General features: G+C 32.4%; 1 protein-coding gene across 3 annotated transcripts; it reads left to right on the top strand.

Moving 5' to 3' along the window:
• The first annotated feature begins 3,386 nt into the window (after nt 1-3,386).
• On the top strand, nt 3,387-21,833 carry LOC140827305 (uncharacterized). Of its 3 annotated transcripts, none has more exons than XR_012116946.1 (5): nt 3,387-3,666; nt 10,133-10,291; nt 20,013-20,226; nt 20,399-20,524; nt 21,321-21,453. XR_012116946.1 is itself a non-coding variant. In XM_073189956.1 (5 exons), exons 3-5 carry the CDS (start codon nt 20,061-20,063, stop codon nt 21,667-21,669), a joined length of 387 nt encoding a protein of 128 aa, XP_073046057.1. In that variant the 5' UTR covers nt 3,387-3,666; nt 10,133-10,291; nt 20,013-20,060; the 3' UTR covers nt 21,670-21,833. The 3 variants fall into 3 exon arrangements, 1 of the variants encoding a protein (XP_073046057.1); XM_073189956.1 differs by lacking the exon at nt 21,321-21,453 and adding an exon at nt 21,575-21,833; XR_012116949.1 differs by lacking the exons at nt 20,013-20,226; nt 20,399-20,524; nt 21,321-21,453 and adding an exon at nt 18,747-19,059 and having other exon boundaries at nt 3,390-3,666.
• Nucleotides 21,834-22,049: the final 216 nt, after the last annotated feature.

The raw sequence follows: 22,049 nt of genomic DNA, 5'->3' as shown, positions 1-22,049 counted from the left end.
GGAAATAGAAGACTTTCACTGGATTGATGTTGCATTGTAAGGACCGTAGGAATTGAAGTATCTTCACTAGCTTGACGATCTCTCTTCTTAAAGAAAGAAGATATCAATGTTTTTCTTTTCTTTGCAGCAGATTGATGTTCCATTTTCAAATAGTTCAAGTTATAATCTTAAACAAGAATAAAATGTGATTGATGTTCCATTTTCAAATAGTTCAAGTTATAATCTTAAACAAGAATAAAATGTATTTGGTCTCATCCTTATAAATGGTGCGGACTTGATTGGACGGATGTCCGACGGTTTTTGAAACAACCGTCGCCATTAGCGACTGTTTTTTGAAAAACCGTCGCTAATAGCGACTGTTTTTATTCACATTTGAATAAACCGTCGCTAGTAGCGACGGTATAATTAAAACAGTCGCCGATCCCCATCGGCGACGGTTGTACAAACCGTCGCAAATATTAGCGACGGTTTGAAAAACCGTCGCTAAATTTTTGAAAATGGTACTGCCCTTATATCAATCCGTCTCTGAGCAAAAGCTTGCCTTATTAGACCTTCGAGTTCAGTGAAGGGGGCGGAATTGATGGCTATTCGAGAAGGAATAGACTTTTGTCGACGTAATAGTTTCAGGAATGTTTGCATTTTTTCAAATTCAATCCAGACGGTTCAGGCAGTAACTAAACCTGGTGAAGATCGTGGCTCAGATGGGTGGATCATTACAGAAATCAGATCTTGTTTGGACTCTTCAGAGTTTATATCACTTCGACATGCGAGAAGATCGTCAAACAAAGCAGCTCATCATCTAGCATAGGAAGCTATTAAGAATGATGTTATTGGGGAATTGTTTAATTGTATGTTTTCATCAATTTTTATGAATATTGTATTGGCAGACTCTTTGGAAATGATTTAATGGACATATGCGACTTATTTCAAAAAAAAAAAAAAATAGTGATGACATAGTACCAACTCGGGCCGAAATTTCCGCTGGACAATTCATCTATATAAAAAAAATTAAATGTCATTCCAAGCTAAGGAAATGATGGTACGTGCATGCCAATGGTTTATTACAAACGGCATTTATTTTGTCGTATACTATACTATATATTATTCTTTTTTATTTCTCACACTTTTGATACACAACCAAATATATATATATATATTTCATCTATTTGATTCATCCAGAATATTTATCGACCGCATGAGGAAGACACCATCTCCTCGAGGGCTCAACGACCCTAACAAAATAAAATTAGATCGTCATATCTCATATCAACCAAACTGGTAGGCTATTATGTGTTCATCAATCCGATAAGAACAATGCCAAACTGGTGTTGTACGGTCTAGGATGCGAGAAAACGATGACACAAACATCTTGCATATCAACGGATATCTCATGGGAGTCGATGTATTCTAAGCATTCATAAATGTAATAAGCCATCTTGAAATTAGAGATCTTCTGATCAATTGAATCATATTTAAAAAATATAGTTTATGATGCACCGGCATTGATATCATGTATATTGTCTTGTGGATCTCAATTTCTCAATGAAAACTTTGAAGTAACGAAATTCAATGAACGTCAATTTCTCTATCTATCTTTATTTTTTTTAAAAAAAATGCATGCATGATGATAATAATTTATAATTCGGTTTATACGAGAATAGTTGATTGAATTGATGGAATTGAATTTGTATTCGATTTTATCGAATGTATGTGTATTTGGTAATAAAACAAATTCGATAATTTAAAATTATTGTTTATATCCAATATATTTTTAGTTTATCTTTGATGTTTTCTCATTAAACTATGTCATTGCAAAACTAATAATTTTCAAGCCCCTTGAATGTAGCCCTAAACAATTCATATTATAACTTGTAAGATATCTTCTTCTTTTTTCCTGAATGAAGCTAGGGGGACTTCATATTTCTTAAATTTTGTATTATCTAAATAAATTATTTTGCATCGACAATCTGGGCTGTAGCTTTTTCGACCTCATGTAACGAAGTTTGTCGTTCTTATTTGAGCCCATGTTTGATTGTTTTTTAAGATTTTAAGGTTTGGGCTTTGGTTCACACACTTTTCTTTCTTCCCTTTTTTCCCCGGAAAGTTCACAAACATTCTGATTTTGAAGGACAAAATAACAATTCATTCTATGCTTAGTTATCTGTTCGAGTAAATAGTGTAAGTGAATGATTAATACTGATTACGATTTCGATTTTGATTTTTCTTACAAAAACTTTTTCTGACGGTCCTATCGTACATAATTTGTCAACTATAGTTTAACTCGCTAGCGCGATTTACCATATATTAAATTAGCCAAAAGATTTACTCAATGCTCATCAAAAGATAATGACTACGAGTACTATCGTCACATAAAAAACAATTGATTCAATAAGGACATATAACATAAAAAAAAAACAAATTGCATATATATATATATATATATATATATATATATATATATATATATATATATATATATATTCATCAAATCAAATGCTACCATATACTCCATGCCCATAAGTCAAATGATGTGTAAAATCTGAACACATTCTTTACTCGATGGTTCTCTTTCTTTCTTTATTCTTATCATATTTTTTATTTATATATTTTTGGTGACAAAAGAAAATTTGTGTTAAATCCATCATCAATCAAATTGATTAATTATAGCTTTTTACACCTTTATCTTTTACTATTTTTATTAAAGTTAAACATTTAATACTAACTGAACGGTGTCTTGGTCTGTTTTATGAACTACCTCTGTTACCCTTCACTCACTCCACGTTCTTAGGGTTCCAATTAGTTCCATTCCCATATTCAAATTCTAGAAAAATGGAAATTTCTGTTTGTCACATAAACACAAATTCAGAGAATATACATTTCTAAAATGTGTTTGTATATTGAAGTCTAAAAATATTTATATAACGACCCAATAGAATGGTGTTTATGGTTGATACTTGACAGTGAATCAAAGCACAAAGACTATTTTCATTGGATTGATATTCATTTTATCGGTGTTTGTATCTCCACCAAATTTGGAGGAATGGTTGTGTTAGGATTGGAAATAAATTAAAAGGAATGGAAAAATTTCCCCGTACTCATCAGGAATTTCATATACTTAAATATTATGTTTATTTATTTGTCTGTAGATTACTTTTAGGTGGAATGTCAAGGGATTATGTTGAAGATTTGAGGAGCTTTTGGATGCGCGTTTTAATAACACCGGTCGAATTTCCTTGAATAAAGTATTGGTGGTACGATGAAATATTGGCCATGCATTGTCTTTTCATAAGGTATTGGTGTATTAGAATGAAATACATCCCTTGCATTGGCATTTTATAAGATTTGTTTTACCATTAATTAAATTACGGCATCTTAGAATAAATAAATGGTGTCTTAGACTGTTTTTGAAATTACTTAGAATACAATCAGTCCACCTTTCCACGTTTTTTCAAGTTCCAATCAGATTATTTTCTTCCCTACCAAGTCCCAAACGAGAGACTAAAACTTCATTCTAATTTCTTCCTTTTTCAGATCTACGTTAAATCTCTTTCTTCACAAAATCATCTCAAATTGTTGGTCAACTCACCTCCGCCTCCGCCTCCGCCTCCGCCTCTTCCCTTCCAAAACCACTTCATCTGCCTCCAACAGCCACTGCAACATCCTACGGTGATTTCACTTTTTTTCTTCTTTAAATTTATTTTACTTTGATTACTGCTATAACGGCGCATAATTTTTTGTCTTTGATTTTCTTTTATGTAAGTGTTTTGATGTGATGCGTTGATTTTCCTGTGAATTGTGGAGAATAGTTGTCATAAATTATATTCTTACCGAAGACCGCTCCAAATTCTGACCCTTTCCTTAAAATTTTTTTGTCGTCACTTCTTCTTCTCTCAGTGTTCAGGTTTTACACTTCTGAATTCTGTAATTAAAAATACCAGGAGCATTACTTCATCATTGTTGATTAGGTTTTATGCTATTTTTTTTGTTTAAAGTTTATGAAATGAAAACTACCCTAAGTGTTAAATATACAATTGGAATCAAATGTGTCTTGCAATTCTTATTTTTTTTTTCCAAACTCCACCACCCACTTCAACCAACCACATTTTGTTAAATTAATAAATCATTGTGGAATTACTATTTATTTTTAAAATATTTTTTAAAATCTCATTTTATTATTCCAAAAAAAAAAAACATTACGCACCAAATTTCAATTACTTTAACGGTGAAACCACGTAATTACTGTTTCGTGTGCTTGAAAATAATATATAATCAAGACTTTTTATTGATTTGGTCATTTTGTTTCATCTTGAGCCTTTCATAGCATTATTATTTATTTCAAAATATTCTTTAAGGTCTCATTTTATTATAAAAAAATAATTAAAAAAATACATTACGCACCCAAACTTTAATTAACTTAATAGTGAAACCACGTAATTACTGTTTCGTGTGCTTGAAAAATATATATAATCAAAACTTCTTATTGATTTGGTCATTTAGTTTCTTCTTGAGCCTTTCATGGCAAAGTTGGGGTCGTCACAAGGACGACGTGTTGATTTTTTTGGTGGTTTCATGTCCTTTTTGGTGAGTACTTATATGTCTGAAGTGTAAGATTTTTCTTAAAATCATGTTTCGTATACATGAAAAACTATATGCGGAAGCTTAAATCGAGTATTACCTCCGGTCATTGAAAGTTTTGATTTCTCTGATTTTCTTCTCGGTTGAAGCCTTCTAAGCACTGCACAATCTCTTTAGATGGTGTATATTTCTTATGAGGTGTGTGTGCTTAGGGACCTCAATCGTCTCTATTTATAGGCAGGGACGGATCCAGGAATAAGAGTTGGGGTGGGCTTGAACTCAATATGATAAATTATATATTATTAAAAAAAAGTACATTATATCGTTCAACGAAGTTGTGCCTTACGGGATTTTAAAACATAAAATTCATCAATAATAGAATTTACACCAATATGTTTAGCTAAATCTCGTTCAATATAGAGTGTCAAACAATCGGCAAGAAAGTCATCCTCCATTTTATTGCAAACACAGATAATGTCAAAACAAGATGAATCAATCTAGTCAACATAACATAAACACTTGACCGTCCACTCTCGGTCAATTGCTGACACAACTCAACAAGTGTAGAAACCTTTAAATTCTGCATCACATCGAGTTTATAAATGTATCAATGCATACTTCAAAATAACAATTTCTTGATCTGTGAAATCTCCAGGATAAAACTTCTTCGCAAGCTTGCAAATATCATCACTGTTAAATGAGTCAAATGAATTTTTAGGATCTAAAGCTATACTAAGAGAAAGAAGTTTCACCGATGACTCATTGAACCGAGTATTTAACTCAATCAAAATGAAATCTATTGTTCTTCTTCCTTTCTGATTTGTGTCATATTTTTCTTACATTCTCCCACTTGACACATATATCTCATTTACCATAGGAGAAAACAAAATACATGAATCATGGCGATATGTCATCTTAAAACGAATATTATCTTCCATGTATTACAATGCATTATGTCTCTCAAACTGTATTAACTTAATGAATAAACCCAATGTTTATTCGAGGTCCAACTTTATTGATATTTCTCGAATCACTGAATGTGTGCACAACATATATGAGAAAATATCACATCATAGTTTCATTAATTCGTTCTTACAACAAATATTACGTAAAGGAACCAAGTCCCATTCTTTCTGTATGATCCTTAATTCCAATGGTGGCATGCCTTTAGTCAAAGGATCCGCAATCATCTATTCAGTGCTAATGTGCTCGATAAATAACTTCTTATCTTTAACACGTTCTCTTATGGCTAAATACTTAATGTCGATGTGCTTGCTTCGACTACCACTTTTGTTATTTTTAGCCATAAAAACAGCAGCTGAATTGTCACAATATATTCTTAAACCTCTATCATTTCTCACGATCTTAATATGTTTTCCACATTGGTTCTCCACTTCAGCCTTAAAAACCTTAAAGGCTTCTAGTGCTTCGTTTTTATTATGAAGCATGTAGATATACATGTATCGTGAATAATCATCAATGAAAGAGATGAAGTATTTCGGACTTTGCATGTCCATATCTGGACAACAAATATCTGAATGTATGATTTCTAATATTTCTGTACTCCTCTTGGCACCTTTTTTAGACTTATTGGTCTGCTTTCCCTTAATGCAGTCCACACAAGTCTCAAAATCAGTAAAATCTAAAGTACTGAGTACTCCATCATTTACTAATCTTTTAATTCTCTCTATGGAGATGTGTCCCAATCTCCTGTGCCACAATATAGAAGAATTTTCATTTATAACGCATCTTTTAATACCTCCTTGAACATGCATAGTGGTGTTATTATTTTGTAAAGAAATAGAGAAAAGGCCATCAATCAATGTACCATTTCCAATAAGATTTGATTTATAAAACAAATTTATTGATTTATCCAAAAACTGAAAGGAATAACCAAAAGGTACAAGTTTTGATACTGAAATTAAATTCCTAGAAAAACTAGGAACATAAAAGGTCTTTTCCAATTTTAAAATATAACCACTATTCAACGCTAGGCAGCAAGTCCCAATAGCCTCCACATACGAAGACATCTTGTTTCCTGAATAGATGCTCCGCTCATTTTCTATTGGTTTCCTTAGGTTTTGCATACCCTGCAAGGTATTTGTAACATGAATTGTAGAACCAGAATCAATCCACCATGTGTTATAAATCATATCAACCATATTAGATTCATAACAGACAAATGAAGTAGGAATACATTTCTTTTCAAGCCAGTCCTTAAATTTATTGCAATCCTTCTTAATGTGTCCCGTCTTTTTACAGAAGAAACACTTGGATTCTTTCTTGATGTCAGGTTGGGGTGGAATTATTCCTTTCCCTTTTCCCTTGACTTTGGCTTGCTTTTTATACTTTCCTTGTGTGGTCATAAAAACATTATCACTTGTTTCCATCAACAGCCTTCCTTCCTCTTGAACACACATGGTCATTAATTCATTAATCGACCATTTATCCTTATGTGTGTTGTAGGAAATTTTGAAGGGTCCATATTGTTGTGGAAGAGTGCATAAAATGTAGTGCACAAGAAAAGTTTCAGACATTTCCACTTCAAGTGTCTTTAGCCGAGCCGCTATGCCCCGCATCTTCATTATGTGCTCTCGCACACCTCTCACACTGGTGAGCCTTAATGAAGAGAATTTCATAATTAGGGTGCTTGCAAGAGCCTTATCTGAAGACTGAAACTGTTCATCAATAGCCTTCAGTAATTCTTTGACATTATTATGCTGATCGACAGAACCACGCATACCAGCAGAGATTTTGGTCTTTATGAACATTACACAGAGTCGATTAGATCGCTCCCATTTTTCATAAAGATCAACATCATCCGGAATGCTGTTTTCAGTAATAGCAGATGGTTCGTCTTTCCGTATAGCATAATCAATATCCATCCACCCTAATTGAAGAAGAATTCTTTCTTTCCAAATTTTATAATTATCGCCTTTTAGATCGGGAATGTCACATTTCATATCAGAAAAAGTCGCAGGTTGCATAACTGCACAAAATATCATATGCTTAAAATTTTGAGACAATATCATGTTTTACCAATGTAATTCATGTTTTAAAAAATCTAGTGACATAAAATTTTCCTGTGGGCTAAAATTTTAATTCAATAAGATTTTTCTGTAACTATATAATAAAACTATCAAAATATATTTTCCTTAACTCCTGTGGGTAAATTAAGAAAAATATAATTTGATATTTTAACCTAATTAGTTATATAAATATAATAAAAATCCCTGTGGGGTAAATTTTATTATTTTTATATAATTAATTACAATTGATGTCCATTATGTGATCCAAACCCATTTAATGCATAATTTTTTCATAATTAAGGATGCTGTGGCTTTTCCTCAATTATTTAAAATTATACGGTTCACTGGACAAAATTTTGGCTTCACTTAATGCTTTATATAATAATTATTTCGCAATCAACACTTTCCAAGAGTGCTCCCAGGAAAGATAGGTAGTGCTAAGGCCCTTTAAATACCCAACTCCTAGACAGAGCAATGTTCATCAGGGAGACCAGTGGCTAGTCAAGGCAGTTTAAACCGATCTATGAAGAACTCCCTCGGATCATGTTTTCTTACGACACCTTATAATAATTATTCAACTTAATTATCCACATTTATGTGAATTTTTATAAGCCAAAATTTTTCATTAAAAAACGTTATATTCACATTTTTACTTAATATGAACAAATATATTTCCCATCAGTTTTTCTCTTCAATCAGAGTAGTGATAAAGTGAGGATCACTTTTACGTGAAAATGTGGGCTCCTCATTAGTTTTTCTCTTTTATCAGAGTATTGATAAAGTGAGAATTATTTGTTCATTTGTGAACATCTGAAATATTTTAAAATTTTATATTCACATTTTACTTGATATGTTCATTTCAAATTATAAACAACTTAATATAATTTGATATGAACACAATGTGAATATCGTTTTTCCAAAATATTTTTCAATACAATTTGCATTTAAAAAAAAACTTAAAAATAAATGCAAAAATAATATTAAATTTGTATGTACACATCAAACACATTGACATTATATCTAACATGCAAAAATAATTTCTAACATGTATTGAAAATTGCACTGAATTTGAAATATTTTTAATGTGTACATATTATTTAACCAAATGCTATATGTACACTAAATTATACATATAACTTAATTACACATTAATTAATTAATGATTTAATAATTATTATTATTATTTTAATAATAATAATTAAACACAACAAAACAAAACTCCATGAATCGAGAATGTCTCAATTTGATGTGGGTCCCATTAAATTAATTATTATTATTATTATAATAATAATTGAGACATTTACCTCCATGAAAGAAAAAAATCAAGACATGTATTTATTTGATTTAAATGTGTGGGTTCTCATGTTTTGTTGCATGTAATGAGTGCAAGCTTTCTTCCATATGCACGTTACTTTAAATGTGTGGGTTCTCATGTTTTTGTAGAGATAGAATGCATGTAATCAAAGAAACTTTCATTCTTCCACACACATGAACGTTACTTTGAAACCAGATCTATCTTCTCCTCTCTGAATATTATAAACCAGTTGCATACTTCATCTTTTGCTTTCAAAAATTTCAGAACTTCATACAGAACTTCGTAGTGCAATGTGAAGAAAAAATTTCAGAACTTCATACAGAACTTCGTAGTGGAATGTGAAGAAATTTTTTCAGAAGAAATTTTCTGAAGAGTTCATGAAGAACATTTATTTTCAAGGCAGAGGCTTCATGCTCTGATACCAAATGTAAGATTTTTCTTAAAATCATGTTTCGTATACATGAAAAACTATATGCGGAAGCTTAAATCGAGTATTACTTCCGGCCATTGAAAGTTTTGATTTCTCTGATTTTCTTCTCGGTTGAAGCCTTCTAAGCACTGCACAATCTCTTTAGATGGTGTATATTTCTTATGAGGTGTGTGTGCTTAGGGACCTCAATCGTCTCTATTCATAGGCATCTCATACCATCAACGAGAAAAATAGGGAGTCTGAATATTAGAAAAAGAAACGTGTGCGTATCTCAATTTCTGAAGTTGAGCACGTTTGTCAAAAGTTTTCGTCAAAAGTTGTAGGCAATGACCGTCGCCATTTCCTACACGTCTGTTCTTCTTCCTTTCTGATATGTGTCATATTTTTCTTACATGAAGGTCCTTTATTTACATGTTTTGAAGGCAGTTCACTAATTCTCGAGCTACTTTTTGAGTAACTTTTTTGTTGTTTTGAGCTGATTTACCTTTTACAGTTCATTGTTCATTGTTATGTCATTAATGTTCTCCTGCCTTTCAATTTACAACTATGTTACACATGGTTATATGAGATAATAAGGTTTGGTCACAACTCATATATTGATCGTTAGTTATTTTGTTTGATTATTGTTTACTCAAATTGGCGCCCTATGTATTCTGGGTTGCATGAAGTAGTAAATTGTTGTCATTAAAGATGGACAACAATAGGATTTTTATAGTTCATGTCTCTGATGTGTCATACAACTCTTTGATGATCAAATTTTAATACCTGATATGTTTGTTACAGTTTGGAGCCCTTTTGACTACTGGAATCTTGGGATCTTCCGGGGTGGTTTACTTTGTGGCGAGCTCTGTCAATTTACTCTCATCTAATTAGCTGCATTTCATGACGCTCACAACTTGAACCGATCTTCAACCACACCTCAAACCCATCAAAATTTATAAGGTTTTGTTTCTCTTTCTCTGTTTTGTTATGATTTTTTTCCCATTATGATTGTTTTCCAATTTTCTTTATTTATTGTTTAAGTATATCTAACTACCAATTGTGAAAACACACCTTTGATGATAAAACACAATAAGTGGAAAATGTTTGTACTAAAGGTAGCTATTACTTTATTCAGTTTAGCTTTGCACTGATTCTTTGTAGAACTTCGCATCAGCGTAGCTTCAAAAATAAGACTCTTTCTCAGTTGCTACATTTCCGCCTCTTGATTTTCATCTTGTAGAATTCAATAAGATTAAAAAACAATTAAATTAAAAGCGCCTAATATTTTAAAAAATATAAAAAAGTACACCCACAATTCTTTTAGGGCAACTTATTTAAAAATACCCAACTCCCTTTTCAACTTCCTTTTTACTACACAACCCTTCAAAACTTAGTTTTAACTACCCAAATTTTTGAAAATTCCATTAATACCCTTTTTCTATAAATATGATATGTGACATTGTTGTTCCTATCGAGCCTGTTCTTAAAGGTATATAGCCTCAAGACATATGGCTACGCAAAGTTTTCAGCCTATATATCATGCTCAAATGATCGATTTTTTTTATAAAAGGCGCATCATGCTTCCGTATAATAAATTGAATAGTTTACCTTTTTGACTAGAGTGCCGTCGGGTTATATCCGCCGAGTTTTACAGACTGATCCTCACAGTCCAACCACACAATCGCAACCGATGGTTTTTTACACAGATTCCTTCAGCAGCACTTAGCACAACCCTGTTTCGTTTCCTACCTCAAGGTGTATAGTAAAAGCTCAATTTTGAAAATAATACACGAGAGGGGCAAAAGCCTTGGTTCTTTTATTCAAACATACAAACTATTATTACATAGTAACCTCATGTAGAGGAGGAGAAACTTTATTAGTAGTTGAACTCACAACACACATAAACTTGAAAGAAAATATTACAAATTGTTTTGAAGAAAAACGAAGAGGTTGAGTGATGCTTTCATCTTCCTTCTGCCTGATTATTTATAGAAGTCCCTGACAGATTTGTTTTCCGGACTTCAAACTCTTGCACTAACTTTTCTTTAATGCCTTCCAGCTGTGGTTGCCATTATCCTTTTGAGTGAGTTTGAGGGAGTGGTTGAGTGGTCCATCTTCTTTTCTTGAATTATCTTTTTCTAGATTATTACTATAGAAACAGCTCGCTCTTGTGATCTTATCTACTGGCATAACCAGTCTATATGTGTTTGTATTATATCAGCTGAGATTTCGTTTCCTAATTCCTTTAGCCTTTTATGATAAGCTTTGAAATTCATCAGTTTTTTTTCTTGTTACCCTAATCCTTCTCCTGGAAACTTTGAGAGAGTTGAAATACATTTTGTTCCCAACTTCGGTTTAGGTCTGATGTATTTTTAGTGTTCCCATTTACTCCCTATTTATAGTCGTAATTGGGTTCAATTTTCCTTGTTCATTTAGTGGTGGTTCATATGACCACTATCTTTTGTCAGGGAATCTTTAGCTTTTGTTATCTTTAAGGAAAAGTGGTTAGGTTCACATGTCCACTTATTTTTGTCGAGGAATATTACATTTTTTATGTCCCCGAGGAAAACGTGATTGTGGTCCTTCACCACTTGGTCCTGTTTCTGCGAGATACTTCATGTATGACCGAGGTCTGAAGCCATTGCCGAATTCTGGCTCTTTTTGATTCGGGCACTCTGGACAGATCTATTATGACCATATTCCCACATGAGGCATATTGTAGAATTTCTGACGAGTTTCTTTACTCCCTGACAGCTTGTTATTCCACAAAAGATTTCTTTTCTTTTCGAATAGATCTTCTGCAAAACTTGTGGTTTTTCCTGTCATAGTATTTAACATGATTGATCCGTTACCGAATTATGATAAAACTTAAACGGAAACTTGAATTTGTCCATCTCAGTTAGACATACCCATAAACACTATGCTCTTCTGGTAGAAATATCTTCTTCAGTAATTGAAGCAACAAGGGGTGTTTCTTCTGACAGAAGATCCTTGATAAAAAATCTACAAGAATATTCTCATGAGATTTTATAATAACAATATCAAAAATATAATTTTTACATAGAGCTTTCCAAATGTATGGTGAAATTCCTGCTTTGATCAAACCAAGGTCCAAATGTTCCTTGATTATAATCTGATATCCCTTTGTTCATTGAGATAGGTATACATCAGACAAATTTATACTCTTTGTCTTCTTTAATTTTGAGGCAAGCTTTAAGTTGATTTTTGTCCCACCATGCCAAGGGATCTTCATTGTAATTTTCTTTGATCATTTTCTCGACTTCTTCCAATGATACCTTAGATTCAAACTCTACTGCATTCTTATGTAGAGCTATCTTAAGGCATTTTATTTCCTCTGGTTGGAGCTCTTTGTCTGCTCTTAGTTGGAGCATTGTTTCTCCAAACAGTCTAAAATCCTTCATTTTTGTATTCATAAGTTTTCCTTCATCACCAAGCTTACTGCGAAACTGGATTGACAATTTTCTGTAAAATGCCTCTCGTAATCGTTGGAATATAATTTTATGATCACAGGACGTTGTGAACACTAATCGTCTAGTCTCATTTTCTTGCGTATAGGACTTGAAAATTTGTAGAAAATTGTTTCATAGCCAAATGTCACCACATGTATCATAAAAATAATCCGGTGATGTTTTTACCTTATACAAGGTGTTTTTCCGGCACCTCCGATCACAATTTCAGTCATCTTAATCCCTTTGCATAAGATTAAGATTCTTCTGGAGAAATCTCTTCCAGCAATCTTTGGTAGTTCTTCTTCCAAATTATTTGGAAAAACTCCTCTTTTTGTTGTGCAGATTCCAGCACTTGAATCAATTAATTGGAAAAACTCCTTTTTCTGTCTTATATTGTTCGTATAACATTCCTACTGGAATATATATCGAGAATGGGCTTGTTGTCATTGGATTTTCCACATCCTATCATATGCCATAAACTCCATTCCATACTCTAGACGTTTTTAAAGTTTATGTTCTTCGAGAAACTCTAGTCCAAGAACCAATTGATCTGGTTCTTTCCCTGGAATTCCTTTGATATGAGTTTCCAATTCTACAATATTGATCATTCCTTGGTAAGTTCCTATCGTAGGTTGTTCTAATTAGTATATGGTATTACAAGGGAATTTATTCATTTGTTTCGTAATATCAAATACTATTTCTACTTCCTTCCACCCCTCTTGGCATCTAAGCTTTCCTATTGTAGAAAAGCTTTTTAGCTCATGTTGGGTTTCTTGGACATGTGCTTTTCCCCACCTGTAACTTATAATTATATCTCCTTGAAAAGATAGTCTTCTCGATTCTAATCTAAGACTTTGATTTTTTGTATAATGGTTTGTCTTGTATTTGGATATATGTTTCTTTTATTAAAAGAAACTGAACTCTTTCTGGATAAATTACCTGAACAAATTTCTCAAATATCTTAGGCATTTCAATAAACTCATTTCTAATAAAGAATTCTGAATGATGTGTATTAGATAGAGCATATGAAATTTGATAGGTGATAGAATATAGTTTATTACCTTCCTTCACTAGCATTTTTTCCTTGAAATTATGCTGCAATGTCAAGGCTCGGCTAAAATCTTGATCTTCCAAGTTGTAGGCAATTCATGGATAGATTACTTCTACAATCTTTCCTGCCCAGAGATTTCCTGAGATAGTTCTCAGTACTGAATCTTGAAGGTTTCCCATTCTTTTATCGCATATAGCAATATAAATGGGTGAATCTATTCCTTCTTTGAAGGTAGCTTTTATAATGATCTGGATTGCTCCGATATAAATCCAGGACATAGTCCTTGCTACTTCTATATTGAGTTTTTGTAATTCCTCCTTAATTTTTTCAGAAGGTCATGTAAGTTCCATTGGAATTACCATTTCCCTTCTAGAAACTTTATAGATTAGATGATACTTTTTGTTTCTTTGGCCAAGACTTCCTAAAAACTTTTCTACATGTCCTGCAGAGAATCCTTGATATATCTGAAGACTAGGATTTTCTCTCATGATCCTTTAGACCATGTTATGAGATATTGTTGTCTGGCTAAAACAACCTAGAGAAATCTTCATGTGTTTTGAGTCGAAACACCTCGTCCTCAGTCAGATTCTGATTCATTTTTATCAGATTCTTCCTGACTTAAGACTTCTTCTTCTTATATTTACTTTCTTCTGAGGCATATCCTCAAATCAGTATACCTGAATCAGATCTTTGTAATAAGATGTTTCTTCAATATTCGGGGTTGGATCGAAGCGTTTAAGACCTCTTTTTTCATTTTCTATACAGTTGGTTGAGATATGACATCTTGCTCCACATGTCTAGCAATTGCAATCCTTGAAACTTTCATTAGCTCGAGTATGAGCTCTTCTGAAATTTTTCTTCGTAGGTGTTCTTCCTGAGCTTCGAGATGTACTTGATGCTTGGGATGATATCCTACTTCTCGATGGTCCACTTCTTTGCCCAGATTTATAAGATCTGGCTTTTTGTCTATACCAAACTGTTTTTGGTTTCCAAGAACTTCTTTCACTTCTCGCATAAGGATGAGTTCTAAAAATTTTCCTCTTATGCTTCAGTGATTTACTTCCTATTATTGTTGGAAGATCATTTTCCTTACAACACAAAGGAGTACGTTTGTTAACACTCATTAAACGTTTGTAATTCTTTTGTAATGCTGCCAAATGACACAATTTTGTCAATTTTCCTTTAGAAAAGAGACTCGAAAATGTATCTGGATTGCCAGTGATATATTCCCTTATTAGCATTTGTCTCCAGGGACTTGGCATTTTGGCGAAAAAAAGCTGCATCGCTATATTTTCTTCGACCCTTGAATTCCATCTATATTTAGTGAATAACATAATATATTCATCAACTAAACATATGTCATGTAATTCAAGGCTATACAGAGCTCAAGTATATTTCTCCATCTTCTATCTTGACTGTTAAAATAGTCTACCCTATAAATTGTGCTTTTAAATAGGATAACCATTTTTCTAGCTATCTCGCTAAGAGATTCTCCAGTTAGGACTGTTCCCATAAAACTCACTTCTAGAAGTTTAATGAATCCTTCTCTGTTGAGATCAAGTGTTCCTACAACGATTCTCATAGAAGATGTCCAGTCATCTATGAGATATTCTCTGTTTTTGAAATCTAGTACATCAAGGTTAAGCATAACCCAAAAAGATGTATATGTTCTAAAATAGTTTTCTCAGTAGGGTGTTTGGTGCAAGGGAATTTGATTTCTCCTTGTCCTTGTTCCCGATGGGTGTGATTCTCCTCCAGTATGGAAATCGGGTTGAGATTCTCTCATATTTATATTCTGAGATCCCACACTTTCCCTTGGTGGTTCATGAGAAGATGACCAGGTTATGGAGGGTGGTTCACCTCCTGTTGTGTTCATCTTTAGATCCACCACTTTGAGATTTGCGAAAGATTCTGCAAGCTCTTTTAGATCCTCTAGACCAATCCTCTCTAAGATTGTCATCAAATTAATTTCTTTTCTGAGATAGATTTAATTAGATTGATCATTTTTTCTTCTCCAGTCAAAGGTTTTGACACTACTTTGGCCTTCCTTTGTTGATGTAACAAGGGTTCAGTTCCAAAAGATGGAAGTAACCTTCCTTCTGAAGTTCTCTTACTAGAACTTGGTTGTTGTTCTAGAATTTGAATTCTTGTTCGAATATCCTTTAATACTCCGAAATTTCTTCCTGATTTTCAAGAATTTTCTCCATATTTTTTGATACATAATATAGCATATTGTCATAGTTCTGTACTGTTTTTTGAATCTCTCTAAGATCGCCTGAGAGCTTAGAAGAATCCGGTACTATTTCTAGGAACCTGTTATTTTGAATCATCAATTTACCTTAGGACTATGATAAGTTCTTTCTTGATATCTAAACTTGGTTAGATCTTCCTGTTTCAAATATTCCAGAGTTCTGGAATAAATATTGTAAATAATTAATCTCGAACCTGTGTTTGGATTCATGTTAATTGAGAAAATTCTCCTCCCCAAATATTTAATTACTCTATAATAATAAATTTATATGTTTGAAATAATTTTACCTCGGCTCTGATACCATTTGTGTCCCAGAAAATCAACCATTTGAATTTTCACATATAAATACAACTAAGGGTATTTTTGTCTTTGTAGGTGTTCTTTCTGTGCTTCGAGATGTACTCGATGCTTGGGATGATATTTTCTTTCTTGATGGTCCACTTCTTTGTCCAAATTTGTAAGATATGGCTTTCTGTCTAGACTATACAGTTCTTGGTTTCCAAGAACTTCTTCCACCTTCAGCATAAGGATGAGTCCTAAAACTCTTCCCCTTATGCTTCAGTGGTTTACTTCAATATAATGGTTGAAGATCACTTTCCTTACAACACAAGGAGTTCTTTTATTGATACTTCTTAAGCGTTTGTAATTCTTCTGTAATGTTGCCATATGACACCATTTTGTCTATTTTCCTTTGAGAAAAGAGGCTTTTCGTGCCAACGTATCTGGATTGCCAGTGACATATTTTCTTATAAGCATTTCTCTCCAAGGACTCGGCTTTTGGCGAAGAAAAGCTGCGTAGCTATATTTTCTTCGACCCCTAAATTCCATCTATATTTAGGAAATAATTTAATATATTCATCCACTAAATATATGTCATGTAAGGTTATACAGAGCTTGAGTATATTTCTTCATCTTCTCTGTATCTTGACTGTTAAAATAGTTTACCCATATAAACTGTGCTTTAAATAGGTTAGCCATTTTTCAAGCTATCTCACTAAGAGATTCTCCAGCTAAAACTGACTCTTTAGTTTTAATGAAGTCATGTCCCAAGTAATTTTGACTGATCTCATAAGACTCATTTCTAAAAGTTTAATGAATCCTTATCTGTTGAGATCAAGTGTTCCTACAACAATTCTCATAGCAGATGTCCACTCATCTATGAGGTCTTATCTGTTTTTGAAATCTAGTACATCTAGGTTAAGCCTAACCCCATAAGGATGTATAGGTTCTAAAACAGTTTTCCCATAGGGTGTTTGGTACAAGAGAATTTGATTTCTCCTTGTTCTTGTTCTCGCTGGGTGTGATTCTCCACCAGTATGGGAATCGGGTTGAGATTCTCTCATATTTATATTCCAAGATCCCACACTTTCATTTGGTGGTTCCTGAGAAGATGACCAGGTTATGGAGGGTGGTTCACCTCCTGTTGCGTTCATCTTTAGATCTACCAATTTGAGATTTGCGAAAGATTCTGCAAGCTCTTTTAGACCCTCTAGACTAATCCTCTCTAAATTTGTCATCAGATTAATTTCTTTTCTGAGACAGATTTATTTAGATTGATCATTTTTTCTTCTTCAGTCAAAAGTTTTGACACTACTTTGGCCTTCCCTTGTTGATGTAACAAGGGTTTTCGGTTCCATAAAATGGTAGTAACCTTCCTTCTAAAGTTCTCTTACTAGAACTTCAGTTGTTATTCTAGAATTTGAATTTTTGTTCAAATATCCTCAGTATTCCGAGAATTTCTTCCTGGTTTTCAAGGATTTTCTCCACATTTTGTGGTACATAATATAGCATATTGTCATAGTTTTGTACCGTTTTTTGAATCTCTCTAAGATCTCCTGAGAGTTTAGAGGAATCCGGTACTTATTTCTAAGAACATGTTATTTTGAATCATAAGTTTACTTTAGAACTCTGATATGTTCTTTCTTGATATCTAAATTTGGTTAGATCTTCATGTTTCAAATATTACAGATTTCTGGAATAAATCCTGTAAATAATTAATCTCGAACCTGTGTTCGGATTCATGTTAATTGAGAAAATTCTCCTCCCCAAATATTTAATTACTCTATAATAATAAATTTTATGTTTGAAATAATTTTACCTCGGCTCTGATACCATTTGTGGCCCAGAAAATCAACCATTTGAATTTTTCACATATAAATATGAATAAGGGTATTTTTGTCTTTTTAAACTCTTTTTAGGTATTGGAACCAAAGGTTTTTAGTGTGTGTAATAAATTTAAAGTTAGTTGGTTTGGGTATTTTTTTCACATTTTACCCATTATTTTATTCAAGTATATTTTTAACAAGAAACTTTGATTTTGCTCGCAAAATATTTTTTCCACTTCCTAGACATGCATCATCTCTTCTATCTTCCATAAGAATTGATTAGAAACTTCAAAATATAATATTTTCACCAAGCTTCGATGAACAAAAAGTTCAATTTCTAAGCAATTTATGATGTATTTTAACTATCTACCTCTTTCCGTTTAACCAAAACTCGAGACTATTTTCTAATATTTGGACTCGAATTTTGGACCATTTTTCATTATTTTGCGTTGCATATGTGTTTTACAGTCTTTATTTCAGTATGTTAGGTTATGTTCTAGGACGAGTTTGATGGAATGAGAATATATTTCTCTTGCAGATATCTAAATATTGAAATATGGAAGCCATGAGTTCGGAAAAAGTAGACCAGACAACAAAGTCAATAATATGTTTTCTATACAGAATGACGTTTCAAATCAACAACAAAGGTCTCCGCAGGAAGGGATGGCAATGGGCCGGGGCGGGGGCGGGTTTGCTATTACCATCCCCATCCCCGAATTACATCCCCACCCCCATACCCGCCCGATCCCCGCTTTTTCGGGTTCGGGGAATCACCAAACCCGAAACTTTGGGGATGAACTTCCCATCCCCGTCCCCATCCTCGTTTCAAAAATATTAATATGGCAAGACGATAACGAATTCAGAGATTTTCTCAAACCAAAAGTTATTATTATATATTATTATTAGAGACAATATTAATATTAAAATTAATATCAATATTAATAATAATAAGTTTATTAATATTTTAAAAATAATATGATTATTATATTATTAATATTAATAATACTATTATTTTATTATTGATATTATTTTTGGGGTGTGTTCGGGGATTTCGGGGATGGGGATAGTAATCTCATACCCGTCCCAAATTACATCAGAGATTTGAAAAAATCGGGGATCGCCATCCCCGTTTCGTATTTTCCTCGCGGGGCCCCAAACCCGTGGAGAAAGTTGTCATCCCTATCCGTAGGTATGCTATTTTTTTTCATTTCATATTTGAAGTAAACATTTTAGTATTGTACCGTGGAATATTATAAAAAAAAATTATATAAATATTTCTATTTTAAGAATCAGTTTCATTCATAATCAATCAACATAATAATACAATTGCATTAATATATATAATTTTTTATATCTTTCATATTTAGATAAAAAAAATGATAGCCTCAAATAGTTGACGACAATATCATGTACGTACATGCAAATATAGTCATTTCAGTTTTTCTGAAATGTATTCCACTATTGTTTTCTCATTTTCATAATTACATTAACTATTGGTCTATAATTCTATGTAGGACATGACAAATTCTAACTCCAGCTCTTACATCATCGAAAGGCCACAAATGCAAACCCTATAACGAACGTCAAAGAATACATTCTATGACCCAACAATAACGACAATCTTACCTTGCTCGACGTCGATTAAATTACCAAATTAGAAGAATGAATTTTACTTCTTCCATTTCTACTTCAAACCAGCATTGTATAATACGTAGTTCAAAAAATATTCATATGTTCTATAAGTCATACTTTTATTGTGTGCTAGATGCACACACACTTACAATATGCATATATTGTTCAACAGATCAACAAATAAATTAGAGGTTGGCCCTGCAGTACCAGACGACGATAAATGAACGAGGATGCTAGGAACATGGAATTGGTTCGCCGTCGTGCAAATTATCGAAGGAGACAAGATGAGAGATCATCAATTCCAGATGAGTCTAATCCTGGTAATAGTGATTTTGTTGGACCAACTACAATGATTCAAGAATCAACTCATAAAATCGGTGAAAATCGTAAGTATCTTCTATAATATTTAGAATTATATCCACGATGTAATGTTAAACATTACTTGGAAAAACAATCATATATTTAATTTGATGTATCGTACAAAATATCCTAAATAGTTCTCATTCTCAAATACTACTACTAAGTTAAAAAAACCTCCATATCTATTGTGTATGACAGTTGTTGATGTGACTACAGTGCGACAAACATGTCGCTCAGAGCTAATATCTTTACATACTTTGACATTAAATTTCGAGCGTGGAAGTACTAGCACACATCTACCATTGCCAAATTCTGTTCATCAAGGTATTCTACTATATCCAAATAAATAGTTGCTGCCAATATATATGTTTCGCACCTTTATACATTATCAATGGGTTTAAATAAAAATAAATAATTGTATCAAAATATGTTGGATTAATTAGTATTAATTGGCAAACAATTTTTCTATTTGTGACACACACGTGTATTTTTTTTGTTAAAAAAACTTTTCATTGCTTCTGCCATCAATTTCCCGTTCAAGTTTACATTTAATATTAACTGACAATCAGGTGATTGATTTTTATTTTTTGTTTTAATTTTCAAAGTTTTATGCACAAATATTTAATTATTTAAAAGTTTCAGAAGTTGATTTAAAATTAACTAAGAATCATCCTAAATGAAATATATTTTAAACATGGAAAATATAATTTGAACTAATTGTATATTTTTTAATGTCTTATTTTCATAGTTTCGTACAAAAAATTTAATTTATTTAAAATAATTATTCTCATTTTCAAAAAGTCATATAAATAAGAAAAATATTATTTTAAATTATGGTATATTTTTTTTACCGTAAAATATGAAATATATGACTTTTTCATTAGCGATTATATGCATTTCACAATTTCAATTAAGATATAGGAGAGAAAAAATGTATTTGAAATTTTTGCAATATACAATATATATCGTCAAATATTTTGAAAATAGGTTATTTTTAAAAACAAAGTTTACAAATAGGTTAGAATAATAAAATTCCACTATATAATGTATTTGTTCACTCTTCCAGCAATAAATTTTTTTAAATTGTTTAATCTGAAGATTAATTTTTAAAATTTTACAGGAATTAACTTCAATGAAAACAATGTCATTACTAACATACAACGATATCCACGTCCACGTCCATATCGTAACATAACAAGACATTTCGGTGAAAATGATATAAATTATCGATGGCAATTGTGTGACCCAAGAATTTATATACATTGCCAAGCTCTACTATTTCATGGTGAAACATCACAATTCTGTGTAGAAATGGAAATACAAATTTGGATCATATCCCTTCTCCAATTGAATTGCAAGAGTTGTATGCTGCAGATAAAGAGGAAGGCGGACATTTTCGGCAGTTCATAAGGGCAAACAATCATGTTTTCTCTTTTACATCAATGAGAGTCAACATAGACGAGTCTTAGCAAACGGTACACATGGAATCTACACATTTCGTGACCAGAGATCAATGTATCACTCGATTGGAAGTCTTCTACCAACTGAGAATTGTAGGCCAAGGTACATGCAATGTGGATTGTCGACACACATCATGATATAGACATTAGACTTCATGAAAATCCAGAACTAAGGACAAGAATTGCTGCTTAATATACAAAATATTCTTGATCAACACAATCCATTTGTGCACGTGTTTCGACAATTGGCAAATGTCAAGACATATCTAACTGTAGGCTCATCATCAGGAAACAAAAACCTAATGAACATCAATATAGTTTAACAAAAAAATCTCAATTTGCAGCCATCATTATTGACAACAATTGTCAAGAAACTTTGAGTAGTCGAG

The sequence above is a fragment of the Primulina eburnea genome, chromosome 1, assembly GCF_022965805.1.
Source record: "Primulina eburnea isolate SZY01 chromosome 1, ASM2296580v1, whole genome shotgun sequence".
Taxonomy (NCBI): domain Eukaryota; kingdom Viridiplantae; phylum Streptophyta; class Magnoliopsida; order Lamiales; family Gesneriaceae; genus Primulina; species Primulina eburnea.
The sequence above is the reverse complement of the archived record's forward strand: the minus strand, read 5'-3'. Positions and strand labels throughout refer to the sequence as shown.